Source organism: Aphelocoma coerulescens, chromosome 1 (genome assembly GCF_041296385.1).
Source record: "Aphelocoma coerulescens isolate FSJ_1873_10779 chromosome 1, UR_Acoe_1.0, whole genome shotgun sequence".
In the NCBI taxonomy this organism is placed as follows: domain Eukaryota; kingdom Metazoa; phylum Chordata; class Aves; order Passeriformes; family Corvidae; genus Aphelocoma; species Aphelocoma coerulescens.
The window spans coordinates 101,561,806-101,580,363 of NC_091013.1; the positions used below are offsets into that span (position 1 = coordinate 101,561,806).

Here is an 18,558-nt window from a genome sequence, read left to right on the forward strand (position 1 = left end):
TTAGGAAGGGGTAACACAAGGCACTGAAAGTGAGGGGTGTTTGATCAGAAAAGATTTGGGTGCCCTGTCTTTGCTCACCATGTTTGATATGCAGGTTGAATCCTGGCCTATGCCACTGCTGAAAGGAGAAGAAAAGAGAGAACGATTCAAATTGACCTGCTCATCTTTTAGGAAAATCCAGGAGACTTTTTTCATGCTGAAGGTTATTTTTATCTGCTGGAGAAGGTGACTGTTTCACATCTGATACATCTGTGACAAATGGGACTACTTTTTTCCCTTTTTTTTTTTTTTTTTAACACATATTCCCCTTCCCATTTTAACTAGGCTCCTGGCTGTATGGAGCTTTCACACCGACACTAGCCCAGTGAAACTCATTCCAACCTTTCTGAGGGCAAAGTCCCACTGAAATCCAGACAGTTGCCAAGGAGAGGTGTTTGTCCTGCACCACCTCCCAAAGGCTGGAGCTATTTTTTTTTCTGTGGGACACTGCATCTCTCTTGCTTCCTATGTGAATGCAATGCAGGCACCTGCTTCTCCAGTTTACCCTGTAGTACCAAGACAGAAAAGGGATACAAGATGCAGCTTAATGCCTGTGGCCATACAGGCAGCACTGCAGGCAGGAGGTGGGCAAGGAGAACCTGACCCTGGCAGAAAGGAAACTCCACTGGGTTGTACCTGCAGGTTTCTCTTTGAGCCATTGTTGCACAGCACTTTTTCATCATTCTTATCTCATATCAGTGTTTTCTAGACTCTTTTTTGGCAGTGTTACGCCAGCCTGGGATTTCCTGCCAGCCTCTTTGACAGGGGAATGTCCTCAACCAGGGCTTACCCCACCTGGGAAATTCCACTGTGCAGAAAAAGTCCAGGGAGCCATGCTCATGCCACTGTCCTCCTCCACCCTGCTTCCTCTCACATGTCACAACATCCCCGTTTCCTTCCTGTTAACCAGAGCCAAAAGACCCACTGCAGTAAGGGTGCCCTGTGGGTACTCAGCTGGGAGCTGTAAGAAACTTGTGGGGTGTTGTTTTGGGTTTGTTTTTTTTTTTATTTTTTTGTGAACAGAAAGCCAAAGTAAGCAGGACTTTCATGAGGGAGGGGAAAAAAAGTTTCCTTACCACTGCTTCTCTGTTTCACACCTTTAAACCTCAGAGGAACTTCTCAGTCATTCACACTGGCATGGCCATAAGGAATGATCAGTTGCCAATGGGGTGCAAAGAACTGGATTGTTTTCCATAGAACTATTTCTAACTTCACTCCTCCAACATGAAGGTATGCTGTTATAATTTTATTTGATTTACTGCTTAAAAAAGACTGTAATTGGTTGAAACAATATTGACTTCTCATAATTTTTTTCCACTTGTAATAGCCTCGCAAGTGGCTTGTGCTATAATTATCTGTGTGTTTTGGAGTTGAGTATGGAAGAATGGTTGGCTTTTGGGAAGGTAATGGGTAACAGCCAACAGAGAAGAAACCACAAAGAATGGTGGGATTTTTGAAAACCCTTAGTGAATCTGGTGGCAAAAGACTCCTAAATAGCTTAGCTGTTCTGGGTGACTCTCTCTGAAACCATCTTCATTCTTAGGGGAGGATGTAACAGCTTTCCAGAGGATGGATGGATGGATGGATGGAAGGAAAGCTAAACTTTGAGAGTATTGAATGGAAGAAGCATTGTTAGTGAAAAAAGGTTTTGTGTATCTTGATTACAATTTCTTTCCTGGCAGCTCATCAGTAATTTTGGAATAGCAGAGCACCAGCATATGAGCCTGCCAGCTTCAACAGGACAGGAGTAAACTGCCATGGTGCACTGGGAGACAACACAGGGAAGCATATAAAAATAGGGATCTACACCTACTTTCTTGTAATTCAGAAAAAAAAAAAAAATCTGTGGGAATGAAAAGAAGTAATTTTAACGAGCTTAAAATTCACTTTAAATTTTGTTATGCTAAGGGGTTTATTAAACCAAACCATAAACTTCTTTTCATCGCCTGGCGAGGGTTTCCCTGGCTTACCACACGAGGTTGATTATGCAGCACCCCGGTTCATTAACTGTGCCTGTCTCTGGCAGGCAGGGAGGGCAGCTCAGCACGAAGCCTCTCGCAGAGGATAAAATGTGGTCTGGTTTTCAGACCCCAAATATTTGGGAGTATGTGTGTGCCATGGTGACATTGGAGACGTGTGCGGTTGGGGGTGGGTAGCTCGCACGTACTTCAGATGGAAGCCAGGTGATTTCAGCTGGGACGTGGTGATTTGCTGGAGGCACAGACAGGGCAGGGAAAGGGACATGCCCTGGGCTCTCCCTCAGCCAGACTGGGTGACCAGCAGTCAGGGACAAATGTCACCTAGGGGCATTGAAATGAAGGCCATATTTCTGCTCCAAACAAAACTTCAGTATCAGTTTGGTGATCACTTTCCAGCAAGTGATTTCTTTTGTGCTCATTAGACCTTTCATTTAGTTTCTTAGCAGCAAGCCACATTTCCTGTTGCATTTGATGGCAGTGGGTGGGAGTAGGGCGTGTGCAGGGAGGAAATGCCCTCTGTCACGGGGGGCTGAGCACCAGCCAAACCCCGGGCTGCTAGGGGCAGCCAAGCAGTCTTGCACCCTGCCACCCTGGAGGTCATGGTTGGGATATCAGCATCAGTTGCTAGAAACAGGTTTGCAGCAGCAGACCCGGGTACTGGGAAGCTCCCTTTCCCATCCCTGGGCCACTTGGAGCAGCAGTGTGGCAGTCACAGCCCTGTCCCTTATTTTGGCTTTGCCTCCTGCTGCAGCCCAGGTGGTCTGACCCGGCTTTGCTTCTCACCTGGACTTTCCAGAGCAGCAAAACTCAATCCTGATGGTGCTGCTAAGAAACCTCGCTGAGAAACCCCTGGGTGACTTTATGTGTTCCCAGTCACAAGCTCCTGAGACAAAACATGCAAGGTGGAAAAAAGTGCTGCCTTACTTTTGCTTTCTTCTTAAGAAATTGGCAGGAAATTAAAAGGAAACTTCAACATCCATGGGCTGGCTTCTGTGGAGAGCAGCGTCCTGTCAGACAGGATGTGTCTGGCTTTGGTAGGTGTCTTTTCCCAGCTGGGAACTGGAGGAGGGAGCCAACGCCTGGGAACAGAGCTTAGCACAGTGCCCCACCAAATCAAAGAGTTTATTCTCAACTTTCTTGATGTTTTATGCTAACTCGTGCATGATTTACATATTACTATGAAGTTGTCATTACTGACATGGATTTCTTTCTAGACGTGTAGCAGGTGGCTGTTAAGTCTATAGAAAGAACAGAGTATTTGGATCTCTTCTGTGATATTTATACCTTTTATGCAGACATAGGGCATCTGTGGTTGAGATTTGTGTGGCAGCAAATTCTGACCCGTAGGTGGAGAGGTATTGTCCCAGCTGTTCCAGCACAGGTTTAACTGAAGATAAAACTTGGCTTAGTAGATACAGTTCATCCTAAGCATCAGGAAAATTTTTGTACTGCTGTTTGGAAGTGACCTAACATTTTCCCTACCATAATAAAATCTTATTTGTCTGTCTTGATTTAGGTGCTTTTTTAAGTGAGAAAATTTCCTGTTTATTGAGTTTTTGTCTGACTAATGGAGGACAGCTCTGCAGCTGAGTTTCAGGACTTTCCCAATGGTCAGACAGACGGGTATTTTGAAAGCTGGGATTTCTCCAGTGAATGGATGTCTGAACTGAAGGCACTTAAACTCTATAAGCTGGAAAACACAGTGAAGTAAGGTCAAGACATTAGATGAGAGCATTTTCTTCAATGATCTCTCCAGTGTTAACATTCTACATGTGCTTTTTACTGGTTGTCTTGCTTCTGCCTGGACTTTCCTGCTCGTTGATCTGCACCCTTGAGCTGATGGTATGCACACAGGATGTGTAGGATTGTGCAAATCAGTGCTGAGGCTTCCTGCAGGTGTTGATCGTGCCATGCAAATACTGCACAGGTGGGCTGTATGAATACTGACACTGTGCCTGGGGTTTCTGGACTGGTCAGCTGTTAGACCTGCTGTCTGGTAGAAGTGGCTGGTTTGCCATGTCCAAGAAGAGCAAAAATTTTCAAAATCTGCCTAGACAACGTTTTTGAGTGAAAAAACGGATGTTTGGGAAGCCTGAATGTATGGCAACCTTAATCATATATAGGTTACCTGCTACTACGCATAAACTGAGTGTAGGAATGCAAGTGTCTGCATAGATTGCAGTTCAAAAAATCATGCTTTTCTAGGTTCAAATCTCACTTTGAGAGTTTTTCCTCCCATTCCTATACTGAAGTGTTGAGTGGCAATGTGCATTGGGACAGCTCTGCAGTCACTGTTAGAAAGAGGTTTCGTTTTACAGGTGGTTGAAGTGGTCCTTGTTTGTGGAAGGTAGGAACACCGAAATCGAAGCACACCAGATCCTAACTCACCTGCTGTGCTTGCAACACACACTCCTGCATCTGACAGCAGAAAATGAAATTAATGTGAGCTATGAATGTCAGGTTTTGTCCCAGGCTGGTTACCTGAGTTCGGAGGAAAAATGTCTTCAGTATGAGCAACAAGGAAAACTGATGCTTACCCCTCCAAACCTACAGTGAGTCTTCCTAACAGCACTGAGAAACTGCGCCAACTCCCTTTCTAAACTGGAATATCATAACGAGCCACGTACTTTGAGGCAAGAACGTGCACTCTCTACCTCATCTATGTACACACTGTATCCTTTATAGGCGACATATGACGTTGCCCTTTGCTAAGGGGAAACGGCCTCCTGCTCCTTGTTTACGTGCTGTGACACCAGTGGTGTGTATTTCTTAGTCATGCATTCCTACTGCAAGGCACTAATGAACTAATGAGATATGTAAGCTGCTGAGAAAACATGACTAACCAGGGTAGTGAGTATGTCGGGAGGAATGTCCCCAAACATGAGGTATATACACAAGGAAACTGTTTACTTTCACAGAAATCAGCTTTGCAACACTTGCTGGGTTTAGAGTTTCTTTTCTTCTGTACTGATTTCAGCTGCTTTATGTACACAGCGTTGAAGGATCTACCTAGGAGCAACCCACTTTTTTTTTTTAAATTTACTTTTGCTGTTTTTTCAAATATCAGACAGCTTGAGAGAAAAAAAAAAAAACAGAATTGAGGGTATTCTCTGGATCAAAGGAGTAAAGCCCAAAAGAAATGTGTTAAATAAAAAGTCTGAGTTTTTCTTTAATATGAAGAATTATACATTCCCCCTTTTGATGTTCAGGTCAATCCCAGAATGTCAGTCTTGGAGACCAAAGTCTAGGAAAAATGCAGCAGTACAAGTATAGCAGAAGAGGGAAGAAACACTGGCTCCTCAGCTTTTAGAGTAAACTTGTGTCATGGACCACTTCCAACCTGCTGAAAAGTGCTCTCCAGAACCGTTAAAGCAAACTCAGGTACAGACCTCGAATGCTCTCTAGGAGTGGAGGAGATACTTTATTATTTTTTTTTTTTATTTTACCTCTGTGTTTCCCAATGCCATTCTAGAAGCAAACCGAGTGTTGTGCTGGATGGTTTGATGGTGTGTGCTTTTGGAAATGCTGCTGGGGTGCAGAGGTGTGGCGGTGTGTTTGCACACCTCAACTCACAGTCTGCAGCAGGAGCCTAAATTACACCTAGTGGAGAATAAGGCATGCTTGACATCCACACAGCAAATATTCACTTGCATTAAGCAACTGGATTGTAAACTACCATTTTTATTTCCAGTTTAAGAAATACCACAAAGGTCATGCTGCTCCAGAAACATGTTGCAAAACCAAGCTCTTGTTACTAGCAGTTTGTGCTCTGACACTGCACCTACAGGCTGACCCTTATTCCATGCTGCTGCTTAGGAGACAGAATGAGGGGAGAGATTTATTCTGCTCCCATACCTGCTGAACCATGGGCTTCTCTGAGAGCTGACATGTTCCTCACTCACAAAGGGAGGTTATACAGTGTGCCTGGCAGAGTGACTACGTGCTGCTCTACAGGGAAGACAAAGCTCCCCTTCCTGGGCTTGCTTTATTCATTCATTTCTTTATTTAAAGCCTACATTCCCTATAGCATTCACCCCAGTACGTGCCCCAGGGACCAAGGAGTGCAGGCACACTGCATCTTTTCTCTGTGCTTGTTCTGATTAGGATAGCAAAGGGGATATGCGTGACCTTGGTTAGCCTAGATGTGTAGCTGGTGGTAAAAGTCTAAGGTGTTGGTATTCAGCCTCTTTGATTTCGGTGATGAGACCCCTACCCAGCAAGCACAAGCTTCAGGACAACTGGATTTTGTTTTTGTTCTTAACTGAATTTTTTTCAGATCCCATTGAAGTAGCCCATGGCTATGCACAAGTCACACTCCCAAAAGCTTTTTCATTAATCAAGTATACTGGATTAACCTAAACCAAGACTGATTACTTTTAATGCTACAATACTTGTCTGGGCTGTGTTCTGAAGGGAAGGGAAAAGCAGAGATTTCAGAAACAAGTGCATTCTGTTTCTTTTTTGTTGTTATTTGAGATACCAAGTTAAGCCTATCTCACCTTTTGCAGGTGTATAGAAGAGGGTTTTACGGACAAATGCTGCTGATAATGGCCACTAGCTGGCATTATTGATACATCCCAGTAGGGAGGTGGTGCAATAAAAACATGGGAAGACAGCACTCAGGGAGCTGAGGTGGCTGCCTTGTGCTCACCTCGCAGCCTTCTCCAGCTCTGAGGCTGGTGGATTACACTGAATTAAAGCTCAGCCAAAGAAGGCTGAAAGCAGCTGGAAGCCTTCCCAAGGAGCAGAGGTGACAAGTGCTTCTTTTTTGGTCACCACCCTGCCCCAGAGGAACTTACTTTGGTTGAAGATGCCTCACAGGGTTTTGGTCACCACAGATGTTACGTAGTGTTTGGGCCAAAACCCAAAACCCATTAATGCTCAAGGTCTGCAGCATTAATAATTACAGTTTGTGCATGTAGCAATAATTTACCAGTAACTCGCATAGAAGCACTTTGAGAACACAAGGTTGCTGGGAGCCAGCTCATCTTGTGCAATCAATGGGTGTGTGTGTATTTTTGAAAGAGCCTTTTGTTATGGAGCTTGGTGGAATTAGACTTGCCTTAATCTGCTTTGACTGGGAGTAGATTTATGCCAGGAGACCTGATAAATAAGATGTCACTGATGAGACAAGTACGAGCTGAGGTATCAGAGTGTTGCCTGAAATGGATTTTGCTTGGTAAAAGGAGAGCAAGTCACCAATTCAACCTTCAGGAGAGTAGAGACTTTGGAATAGAAGAGAAAAAGAAATTCCCTGCCCTCTTTAGGAAAAAAAAAAAATACAAACACAAACTCATTAAATGGTTTTACAGAATAGTTTTCATTCATATGTAGAGCCTTATCTCCAATTAAATCAATTCCAAAATTGTTATTAAATAGCAAGGATAAAGGTGCTGCCTGTCCCTGCCTGCATGTGGTTTAGGGACTTTCTATGATACAGAAGAACTAACTATGCTGAGAGAAATCCACTTTTGGTTTGAAATCTCTTTTACTCTCAACACTTTAAAGGGAATAGCTGGCAACTGTGATGACAAATCTAATTTTCTGGATTATCGACTTCTCAGATTCGCATTACCATCTGCCTGTTGAAAGACAAGATGCATTTTGCAGTAGTTGTAGACCCTCCTGTGGGATTAAAATGAGTGGCTTTCTGGGCTGCCTGGCAGGGATGAGAACGCAAAGGTCCATCGGTTGGATCCGCTTTGGAAAGCAGAATTGTGGGTCCTCCCCACAGCCACTGAATGTGCAAAGAGCATTTGTGGGCTCCAGGATCTCTGAGCATCAAGTGCTTTTCAATGAGAAAATACTGAAAAGTATCTGCCTGAGATTAAGGTATGACAACTGAGGTCTAAGGCTTGAGGAACAGAGAACCATCTCATTGTGTGTTTAAAACATATGGCTTGATTTCATAAATCCTCACTTGTGTAAAGTGCTTTGTTAAATGAGGGAGAAGGTGTGCTTGGGAGAGAGTTTCTGCTCAGGGACCAAGTGAATTTTTACATTTATTTGGGTATTTCTGGCACTACTTGCCATCTGATTTTGTTTTATGGGTTCCACTGGCAAATTTCAGTCTGGCTGCATAGATTCAAACTGTGGTGTAAAACAACAGTCTTTAGAGTGGAAAAGTGCCTAGGTAATTCTCAGCGAAACCCTTCCTTCACTTGATGGTGGCAGAAATATTTGAATAATATATAGCAATTCCCTCCTGCCTCCTCATGGGCTGATTAATATAATTTCATATTGCACCTGCCCCATGTTTTTCAATACAATTAAAACATACAAATTATAGAACTCCAATCTGCATAATATACTTCAGAAATACCGTGGTGTTTTACTACATATTTTTTTGGAGCAGCCACAGTGCTGAAAACATCCTTATCTCAACCTCATGGGCAAAATTGCTCATTTGTATTTTAGAAGATGGTGACCTCAGTGGAAATGGGAAAGCAGAAATATTTGTTTGAAAAGTAGAAACCTGAGAAGTCACCCTGCGAACACTGGTAATAACTCAGTGATGTTAACAGTAATCACAGGCACATGGTTTCGCCCACCTTTCGTTTTGGCATCGTGTGGCTTACCCACTTCTCCCCGCTGGCCTCAACCGAGAGGCTCTGCCACCGCAGTATGGTGCAACCTACAACCAAAATCACTCCTTGTCTGCCCCTGCCTACCCCACGCTCCGGTAAGAGCAGCAGAGATGACTCATCTCTATTGTAACTGCTCACGTTCCCCTTCTCACTGGATGCTGCTCACACGATGCGCATGAACAAAAAGTTCTTCCATGTCTGCACCCTGGAGCTGAGGACTGGCAGGACTGGGGCGAAGGGTGAGGGATATCTCCCCATGGGGATTGTAAGGTGGCATCAGCAGTGGTGGGAAGCTGAGGGAGGTGCTGGTCATTCCCACCTCTGCAGCTCCGTAAGAGGGTGGTATTAATGGCTGCGTGCGTTGTGAGCGAGGGCTGCCAAGGCTGCATTCGGACAACAATCTCAGGCTCATGTGTGATTCTTGGGGTATTCGGGGCAGGGCCAGGAGTTGGATTCGATAGTCCTGGTGGGGCCTTTCCAATTCATGTGAAGCCCACAGCAGCAAGCTTGGACGACAAGGCACGAGGCGGTACGCACGACTCCCGCCCGGGAACCCCCGGGCAGAGGCAGCGAGCCCTCACGGGCAGGCTCCTCCCGCCGCCCTTACGGGAAGCGCGGCCCCGCCCGGCGCGGCCCCGCCCTCGGGGGCGGACCCTGTATAAGCGCGGCCGCGGCCCCGCGCCCCCAGAGCCGCCGCGCCGCCCGCCCAGCCCTGGCCGTGCCCGCGCCCGCTCCGCCGCCCGCCGTCCCCCGCCGCCGCCCGCCCCGCCGCACCGCCATGATCGTGGAGAGCAGCCGGGACGTGGCGCCCGATGGCGGCGACGGCGGCGCCCTCAGCAGCCCCATCAACCTCGCCTACTTCTACGGGGCCTCGCCCCACTCCAGCGAGGGCAGCTGCTCGCCGGCGCACTCCTCCGCCCCGGGCTCGCCGGGATCCGACTCGGACCTCTCGGTGAGCAGCCGCGGCGGCGGCCGGAGGGACCCCCGGGGCGGCCCCCGCCCCGCGCTGCAAGGTACGGCGCGTCCCCGCGGCGACCCCGGCCCCGGGGGGTGGCGGGGAGAGCGCGGAGCCGCGGGTCCCGCTCCGTCCCGTCGGGAGGCGAAGCCGGCCGCTGATCCTTTAGGGGTGGAAGCGGCCGAAGCGGTGCAAAGCGGACGCGTTTGGCCGGCGCTCCGTGCGCGGTGCCAGGGTGTTTCCATCCTTGGAGCGGGAGCGGCAGGGCGGTCCCCGGGGCAGCGGAGGAGCCGCACGCCCTTGGGATGGCGAAGTGGTACGGAGGGCAGCTCCCTGGCTCCTCTCTGCTAAACCAGGATTTAGGTGCCTTTCCACAAGAGTTCCGGGTTTGTTTGGTGTTTTTTTCTTTATTATTTGTTAAACGAGGACGAAATCGGTGGCTTAAGTTCGGGTTTTGTTTTCACGTCTTCACAGTTGAACAACACATGGGGGGCGGAAAGCAGCACAGAGGACCTTTCCAGGGGGTGCGTGTGAAGAACTCTGTGAAGGAGCTCCTGCTGCACTTCAGGAGCAGCAAACAGATTTCCTCGAGTCCTGCCACCGAGGAAAGCAAGGTAACCGGCAGCTTTTTGCACTGACAGATTTGATTTTAGTGGTTACCGAAGCTGGCAAGAGAGCACTTTATGGTAACACTAGAAATGAGCTTCTACTTTATCTGCTGTGGATGGAGTCAGTGTTTTTTCTTTTAATACATAATGGAAGAATACAGCTGGGAAGAAATCAGAAAGGTTTACTGTGGGAGAAGGAGGCACTTAAAAGTGTTCTTACTAAGCCTTATTTTCTAAAGAGAGTCTCGATAAGGATACGTTTGTGTTGCGAAACCACAGAAATTCCGTGTTGACTGGAATGAGATCATTCATTGGAAGGGTGAGGGATTCTTCTCAGATTTGTTTGTCATGCTATTGCGCCTCTCTGTGTAAAGCGCACAGTGTCAAGGTAGGCCCTTTCAGTCTGAAAAGATGAAAAAGTACAGGAAATTCTTAGAAGATTAAAGACTATTTTTGATTTGATTAGATTCGTTTTTCTGAGTCTGTGTTTGAAAGCTTCCTAGATAAGTGTTGTCACAGGCAGATTTTTGCATAGAAAAGTTCACGGCACTGAAGAAGTGTAAAATTGGCTGGGTTATTTATGTTTAAAAAAAAAAATCCTCAGGTCTCTGGAAGGAATAGTATTTCCCTAGATTTTCTTGAGTTTTGTGGTATTATAACAAATAGCTTGAAAAGCCTAAAGAAAAATAGTGGGTTTTATTTAAGTTTCATTAAAGTATTTCCATTTTCTAACCTTAATTAAAAGCAATTAAGTTAGGGTTAGACAACCACATACTAGAATTATTCTAAAGTATATTCTGTGTTTACAAAAGGAAGTCAAGGCTGCTTTCTTGGGTTTTTTTTGGTGGATTGTTTTTGGTGTTTGTTTATTTATTTATTTTTGTTTGTTTTCCCCCAGAAATAACATTATAATAACAGAATAATTTGGATTTTTCTTAACAGGCGCAAGGAGGATTGGTGAACTACGAACCATACACAGGTAGGCCATTTTTTAATACATACCCTGTAGTAACATTTTAAATCAATTATAAGACTACCCTCCAAATGGATTCTAAACTTATTTTCTTTCCAGCAGAACTCAAGAGCATACTAGGCCACAGTGGCAAAAGAAAGGCTCCTGAACTCCTCTCTGATGGACCTTCTTTCAAGCGCCAAGCCAATGTTCACCCACATCTCCTGGTAAGTTTGTTGTAATTTTTTCCATGCCTTTATTTTTAAGTTAGCTTTGTATGATCAGAAACTGCCAGATATAGCTATACCTCTAACTTTCTGGGGCTTGTTTTGATTTGTCTTTTTTTGTTTCTCCTGTCAGACCCCACCCCAGACACCAACTTCTATGGACAGCATGGAGGAGACACATAAAACTGACCCAAAGCACGACAGCAGTTCTGATCTGCTTCAGAACATTATAAACATCAAGAACGAGTCGAGCCCCATTTCCCTGAACACGGTGCAGGTGAGCTGGTTGCACTCTGTCTCCAGCCATGGCTCGCCTGCTGAGCAGTACCAGGACAGCCCAGGAACACAGGCTTTCTCCCCATCCCAGAAGTACCAAGCATTCCAAGACCACACCAGTCAGCATATGCTTGATCCACCACAGCATTATCAGTTCTCTGCATCCCAGAACCAAGATTTGTCACAGAGTTATCCTTCAGATGCCTCCCTGGACTACAGGCCGTTTGTTGCCAGTGACCAGTCTCCTGTCTACCAGCAGAACACCTTTGAGAGCCATGAGCTGCAGTACTGCCCGTCACAGAGCTTCTCTTCCCTCTTGAATGACTCAGAAGGCTCAGATGGCCTCTCCAGTCCCCTCCAGCCGCTGAGCAGTGCCCACCCGCAGGCCGAGGTTGCCCCTCCTGCCCCCAACTTCAGCTTGCTTTCCAGCAGCCTCTGTGGCAGTCTGGAGCGCAGCGTCTCTATGGCTACTCTGAATGTCTCTCTACCTGACCAAAACATTGCCAGAAGCACAACACAGCTGGGCAAGTCATTTTTTCAATGGCAAGTGGAGCAGGAGGAGAACAAACTGGCTAACATCTCTCAAGACCAGTTCCTTGCAAAAGACGCCGATGGAGACACGTGAGTGCCGTTTATCTTGGTGTTTCTTATGTGGGAGGTTGGGAAATGTTTCTGTTTGGGTTTTGGCAGACCGTGGGTTATAGTGAAGCAGTTCAATAGCAGTGTTTGTGTCAAAAGTGCATTGGTTTGGCTGATCAGGTGAAAGGTGTGGTGTTGGTGATGGCTGCAATGCAGAGCTGCAGCACACTTGAGTAGATGAATTGTTTAATTTCAGGCGCTCATAGTTAGACTTGGTTAAATGGGGAGGAAAACATTCTGATTTAGATGCTTTAAATTGCCTTGGTAAGAAAGTACCCATGTTCCTGTCTTAGTTATACAGAGGAGGTCTGAAGCTGGCAGTGTAACACCCCTTCCACACATTTGGTTCTCTGCTGTCTTGAGCCCTGGTTGATGTCTGGTGGTGTAACTCTGTTGCCTGTCTTTCCTGCAGCTTCCTCCACATCGCTGTTGCCCAGGGCCGTCGAGCACTCTCCTATGTTCTTGCGAGGAAGATGGCTGCCCTGCACATGCTGGATATTAAAGAGCACAATGGCCAGGTGACATTCTGAAAAAAATCTTTGCACCTGCTTTGTGCACCTGAGTGCCTCTGCATGTCTGAACCTTGAGAAAGATGTGGTGAAATGCTTATTTAATATTAACCCCAAGATTTAGCCTGCATACTAATATTAACCTTGAGCTATTAATACTTCTTGGGATCACCTTGAGCTGGTAAAACTATGTGCTCTGCTTCATTTGTCCTGGCTTCCTAGTATTCATAATCACTGCTTAAATAATACCAGGTAGCTGGGGTTTTTATTTGTTTTAGTTGCTCTTTCCTGTTAGAGATCAGATGACTAATAGCTTAAATTTTCTTCTTGATGTTTGCAGAGTGCTTTCCAGGTTGCTGTGGCTGCCAATCAGCATCTCATTGTGCAGGACTTGGTTAGCTTGGGGGCTCAAGTGAACACCACAGACTGCTGGGGTAGAACGCCGCTGCATGTCTGTGCTGAGAAGGGGCATGCCCAGGTCCTCCAGGTAAGAGCCAGGCAGGCACAGCTCTGCCCCAGCCGTTGACTCTCAGCCTTGGTATTAGCTGAGTTGGGAAACTCTGGAAACACCACTCCTTTCTTCATCTCTTTGGGTAGCCTTATGAGTCTATCTCAGGGCTCTACAGATACAGCTTAAAGTGGGACTGAATTTCTCATAAAGGTTCTCATCAACATTTTTGAGTAATTTTGGGGGAATCCTCTAGTTTACCAAACCAAAACAGTAAGTCTCCTCTTAATCATAGGATCGTCGAATGGTTTGGGTTGGAAAGGACTTCAAAGATTTTCTAGTTCCAACCCCCTGCTGCGTTCAGGGACACCTTTCACTAGACCGGGTTGCTCAGAGGCCCATTAAGCCTGGCCTTGAACACTTCCAGGGATGCTGTTATTTATTGCAACTTTATTGCAGTTACTGCACTAACACAGTAAACAAATTTGAAGCAGTATGTGGTTTGGATAAGACCTAAATGTGTACCTGTTCCTACTTTTGCAGGCAATCCAAAAGGGAGCCATGGGAAGCAATCAGTATGTGGACCTTGAGGCAACAAACTATGATGGTGAGTAGTTAAGAGTTTATAATTTACAGAGTTACTGGAAAGTACAATGTTTTATAGCTCCTGATGGGGGTGCAAGAAAATGCAGTATTTCTTTGTCAGATGGAAATTTACAGGTACAATTGACATATCTGTCAGATAAAAACATGGTTAGTCTGTGTCTGTCAGGACCTCTTTCCTCTTACCTGTGATTGCTTTGTTTGGCAAGGAGAGTGTAGGTTGTAACTGGCCACTGTTTAAAACATTGGCATGCCAGTGTTGTGTCAGTGCATACAGAAGCCAGAATCTGGCAGTAGAGAGCTGTTGTATTTGGACCTCTTTTCCATAAAACAGCTCTTTCTAATATATATTTTGTAAAAAAATATATTAGAAATTTATTCTTTCATTTTCTGCTGGCTGAGAGCTCACAGTAGGCTGCTACTTCTCTCTTTTGGTGATGGACAGTCCAAATCTCAAGCTGCTTGGGAGCAGTCACTGTCACCTACAAATATGTAACCATCCCTGGGCTTAATGGGGGTAGGAGCTCCTTTATCCAATCTGAAACAAGCAGCCAGTCAACACCTTTATACTGCATTTGTTCATTCATGATGATTTTTATTTTTTTTGATGTTCAGGTTTGACAGCGTTGCACTGTGCGGTTCTGGCCCATAATGCTGTGCTGCATGAACTGCAGAATTGTCAGCCACCACACTCCCCTGAGGTCCAGGAGCTTCTGCTGAGAAACAAGAGCCTGGTAGAAACCATCAAGATCCTGATACAAATGGGAGCCTCTGTTGAAGCAAAAGTAAGTAAAATGCTGTAGTCTGAAGTGGCAGATCCAGAGAGAATGTGTCTCTGGACGCATTCTGAATGGAAGCAGAATATGTCCCTTTCTCCCACGCTGCATTTCAGCTTTATTACACAGGAGGTAGACTAATTTGAAAGCTTCCCTACAGATTAATTTACCCAGATAGGATGAGAATGTTGCATTTATTCAGAGCAAGGTATTATCATTGCAAATGAACCCTGGGGAAAGAGGGAGGTGACAGTCTAATTTCTAGACTCAGAATGATGCTATGCTGGCTGCAGTGAGTAGCACTGTAAAAGTAAGAATATGTTTGGAGCACTCTTAGGTACCCATAGTAATAGGCTGCTGATGACACCTTGTTCTTGAACTGCAAATTTTAATTAAAAACTGCTTACCTGTGCAGTTCAGGTCTGTGTCGTGCCAGACCATCACTTAGCCAAAATATCAAATATTACATTATGTAAGCTTACCTGCAGATGAGATCAGATTCCATTGTTCATTAGATGTTGATATTATAATATATATATTCAGATTCACTTTTGATGAATTGTAGTGCAAGTATGTTTGCTCAACACTCTGCAGTTACTTTGCTTTCTGTTTTCATTTGTCTGCATCTTCCCCCTGGATAGGTGAAGCACCTGCAGGGAAGACTAAACAGTTTCTTTTTTGATAGGATCGCAAAAGTGGTCGCTCCGCTTTACATTTGGCAGCAGAAGAAGCAAACCTGGAGCTCATTCGTCTCTTTTTGGAGCTGCCCAACTATCTCTCTTTTGTTAATGCAAAGGTATGGTGATTTTTTCATAATGCAGACAAAGAAAGAGAGGCTTATGCCCCCACTTTTCCTTCATGGAGTTGCCTTGTCATCCCCAGGCTTACAATGGCAACACAGCCCTGCATGTGGCTGCCAGCCTGCAGTACCGCGTGAGCCAGCTGGATGCTGTGCGCCTGCTCATGCGCAAGGGAGCGGATCCGAGTGCCAGGAACTTGGAGAATGAGCAGCCAGTTCATCTGGTTCCTGACGGCCTTGTAGGGGAACAGGTAAAAAAATTCCTACCAACCCTCTCCTTCCATCTGTCTCTATCCACACAAAAGCTGTATTCCACTCCAAAGGTTTCTTTTGGGTTTTGCTTTCAAGAAAAAGATTTAGCAAATGCCATTTTATTCTTTCGATCTTTAGCTTCAACATCAAGATCAGGCAGAATATACAGACCTGAAATTTTAGGTTTCACATGCAGCTTTTATTTTTTCCATCTCAAAAGCTTTTTGCTGTCGAGATAGGCTTTGTCTTTGTAACCTTGCAATGTACTGGAGGCAATACTCCTTCTTACTCTCTTGCTCATCTCAGTATGGTCCGAGTTCATGCTTTTATTGCTCTTGTCATAGTTAATGACAGTTCTTAGGCCTGAGTAACAGATGAAGAAAATCCCTTTTTCCTAGGGGCTATACAAATACTTGATGAAAAAAAGTAACTCTTGACCTAAAACTAGTAACAAGCACAGCTGAGTTGCTGACTGTTGCCTTTCATTGGTTCAAATGCTGTAAAATGGGATCAGTTCTGGTGTAACTGAACACAGGACCTAGGCTTGGATAAATGAATGCAAAACTGGGTCTAGGGTGGGTTTTTTTCAGATTGTGACTCATTTGAAGGCTATGAATATCATGTTTTTGTCTTTTTCTTTTCTCCAGATAAGGCGTATCCTCAAAGGGAAGGCGATTCAGCAGAGAGTGTCGCCGTTTTAGGCTCCATGTTTCTTGGAGTTCAGCAACTTACACTCACTGTCAGTCAGGCAGTCCTAATGAATCTGTAAATAGACCATTTGCTTGGTGTGGGCAAATGTTAGTTGTTTCTATGAAACAAAAGTATTTTGTTCACTATTATATAGTGGGTTACATAAGAGTAAAAAAAAAAAACCCCAAACCCAACAATCAAATTCGTCCAACCAAAAGGGAATGCTTCATTCCCAAGCATGTGGAACATCTTCCTGGCTACCTGTATTTCATAGCTACGGCGAGACTGATTTTATTTAAACAGCCATACAGATAACTTCTAGACAAGGACAATTCTATGGGAATTTTTGTTTTTTTAAATTTTAGAGAGGGGTGATACAGGTCAAAATTGCAGGGATTGTTGTTGTGTTTTTAGTAACACTTAAGTGCAAGAGAAATTAAATATTTTTGAAGTTGAACATTTATTTATGTAACTTTGTGGCTTTGTTTCAGTATCTTGTGCAGGATTGTGTATAGTCACTGACATTATTGTACAGATGTATAGTTCAAAGAATCTATTGATCACTTGGGGAAGGATCTGAAGAAGCAAGTTCCTTGATCTTGAACTTGCATACAGATATGCTGGTGCAAATCGGGTAAATTCTGTTCTTCTGAAAGACTGAAGATGGAAAGTAGAATTAAGATAGATTGTCCCTGGCACTGATTTGTGCATGCTTTTGGAGTTGTTAATAAAACATGAAAAGCCATGCTTCTTCAGGGGACTCTGTCAGTTTTTCTCGTACCCAGCAGGGGTTTTTCTCTTGATAGAATAATAGATTGAGAGAGAAGGATGATGATTTCTATAGTATGTATGTAACTTGTACTTTAAGGGATATGATCCTGATTCAGTGCAAGTGTTTGGCATGCACTTCACTGTTGATGCATGCTGAAATCTCTCAATGTTAATTATAATACTTCAACATGTGTAAGCCTTACTGGTGTTGGTGGGGCTTAAGCACATGCATAAATAGCTTGCTGAATGGAGCTCTAGTTAATTCTAGAGACTTAATGTTTTCCACCTTCTAAGCAGAGTTAGTCCATTTATGGTTTTACCTTATAGGTATAGTGGCTAGCAAAGTAATATTTGAAGTTAACAGTTGTTCTATTTTTTAATAATTATTAATGGAAAATGTATACTAATGATGCTGTATACTTGTGTTCTGTTGGAAAAAACTTCCTCCTATCACTTTCTGAATGATCCATGCTGGGCTGTAATCCAGTAATATGTTCTTTGTATGGTCTTTGCTCTTAAACTGTTTTTTTTCATCACATGCAGTTCTCTGATGTAACCATTTAATTAGTCTGTGCTGTTTTGGCAAAGTATGTCTTGTAGACAAGCTAAATGAAAAAATCTGATATGCGAAGGCTTAGTTGCAGTGTATTTCTTGAAGGGTTATGTGTAACTCGTGTTTGAATAAACATGCTAATTGAATTTTGTGGTTACTGTGTGTGATACAAAAATGGCAAAGAAGTCAAGCTTAAGGTAAAACTGATTTAGCATGGTGATACTATGAGGCTGAAAAGCCATTTGCTAAGATGAAGTCTTGCCATCCAGCTGTTTATGCTTTCTCTTGTTTGATGCTGATGTTCTGGGTCATGCACTGTTGAGTTGTATTGCCTGTGAGTTTAGTAGGTGTGCCCCAAATCGAGTTAATAGTCACCAGGTTGGAAGCTGAACACTTGTCCCTGCATACTCAAAAGAATGATAGCAGTTCTGACAATGCTTTGTTCTCCCCATGGCTTGCTTGCTTTGGTCCTCAGTTCTGACAGCTCAGGCACAAGTGTCACCCTAGTGCAGGTGGCAGTTTGTGTTAGGAAATAGGGCCATACACATGGGGATGGGCTGTCCTTGCTTCACAGACGGTGGTAAGATGGTTCTGAGCTGGCGGTGACCCTTCAGGGGGAAGAGCTGTCATCAGAGCCTGTCCCAGCTGAGCGTGGAGCAGGAGTGATGGCAATGGTTGAGATAAAAGTGGATGTAGCATTAGGGTCTGTAGGAAAAGGAAGAAAACCAAAAGGGCTTCTATGTTACTGTATGAACCTGCTGTCCACCCTGCCTTACTGCTGCCTGTGGTGAGGGTGAAAGTGTGAGGATTGGAAGAGGCCCAGAGGAGTGGAGGAGCTTCCTTGCAGGGAGCAGCAGAGTAGACTAGGACAGTCCTGCAGAGCCATGACAGGCCA

The 18,558-nt window shown here is 44.8% G+C and overlaps 1 protein-coding gene and 1 long non-coding RNA gene across 7 annotated transcripts; both read left to right on the plus strand.

The window, feature by feature from the left end:
• The first annotated feature begins 98 nt into the window (after positions 1 to 98).
• LOC138113533 (uncharacterized) lies at positions 99 to 9,109 on the plus strand. 2 transcript variants are annotated; one of them, XR_011152211.1, is made up of 5 exons: positions 99 to 225; positions 1,150 to 1,269; positions 3,535 to 4,690; positions 5,199 to 5,399; positions 6,527 to 9,109. It is a non-coding gene; the product is annotated as an uncharacterized lncRNA (long non-coding RNA). The 2 variants fall into 2 exon arrangements; XR_011152216.1 differs by having other exon boundaries at positions 4,479 to 4,690.
• A 251-nt stretch (positions 9,110 to 9,360) lies between these two features.
• On the plus strand, positions 9,361 to 17,809 carry NFKBIZ (NFKB inhibitor zeta). 5 transcript variants are annotated; one of them, XM_069021968.1, is made up of 12 exons: positions 9,361 to 9,618; positions 10,035 to 10,174; positions 11,111 to 11,147; positions 11,241 to 11,347; positions 11,481 to 12,244; positions 12,675 to 12,780; positions 13,112 to 13,258; positions 13,763 to 13,826; positions 14,438 to 14,607; positions 15,284 to 15,394; positions 15,481 to 15,648; positions 16,297 to 17,809. In XM_069021968.1, the coding sequence occupies exons 1-12, from the start codon at positions 9,384 to 9,386 to the stop codon at positions 16,348 to 16,350; spliced, it is 2,103 nt and encodes a 700-aa protein (XP_068878069.1). In that variant the 5' UTR covers positions 9,361 to 9,383; the 3' UTR covers positions 16,351 to 17,809. The 5 variants fall into 5 exon arrangements, with proteins under 5 accessions (XP_068878069.1, XP_068878078.1, XP_068878050.1 ...); XM_069021977.1 differs by having other exon boundaries at positions 11,244 to 11,347; XM_069021949.1 differs by having other exon boundaries at positions 15,481 to 17,809.
• Positions 17,810 to 18,558: the final 749 nt, after the last annotated feature.

Bases quoted from the DNA above. Each gene is read 5' to 3' on its own strand.
- NFKBIZ (XM_069021949.1), top strand. From the start codon at position 9,384: ATGATCGTGGAGAGCAGCCGGGACGTGGCGCCCGATGGCGGCGACGGC. The intron at 11,148-11,240 runs GTAGGCCATTTT...TTTTCTTTCCAG, and splicing joins GAACTACGAACCATACACAG to CAGAACTCAAGAGCATACTA. The intron at 15,395-15,480 runs GTATGGTGATTT...TGTCATCCCCAG, and splicing joins TCTCTTTTGTTAATGCAAAG to GCTTACAATGGCAACACAGC.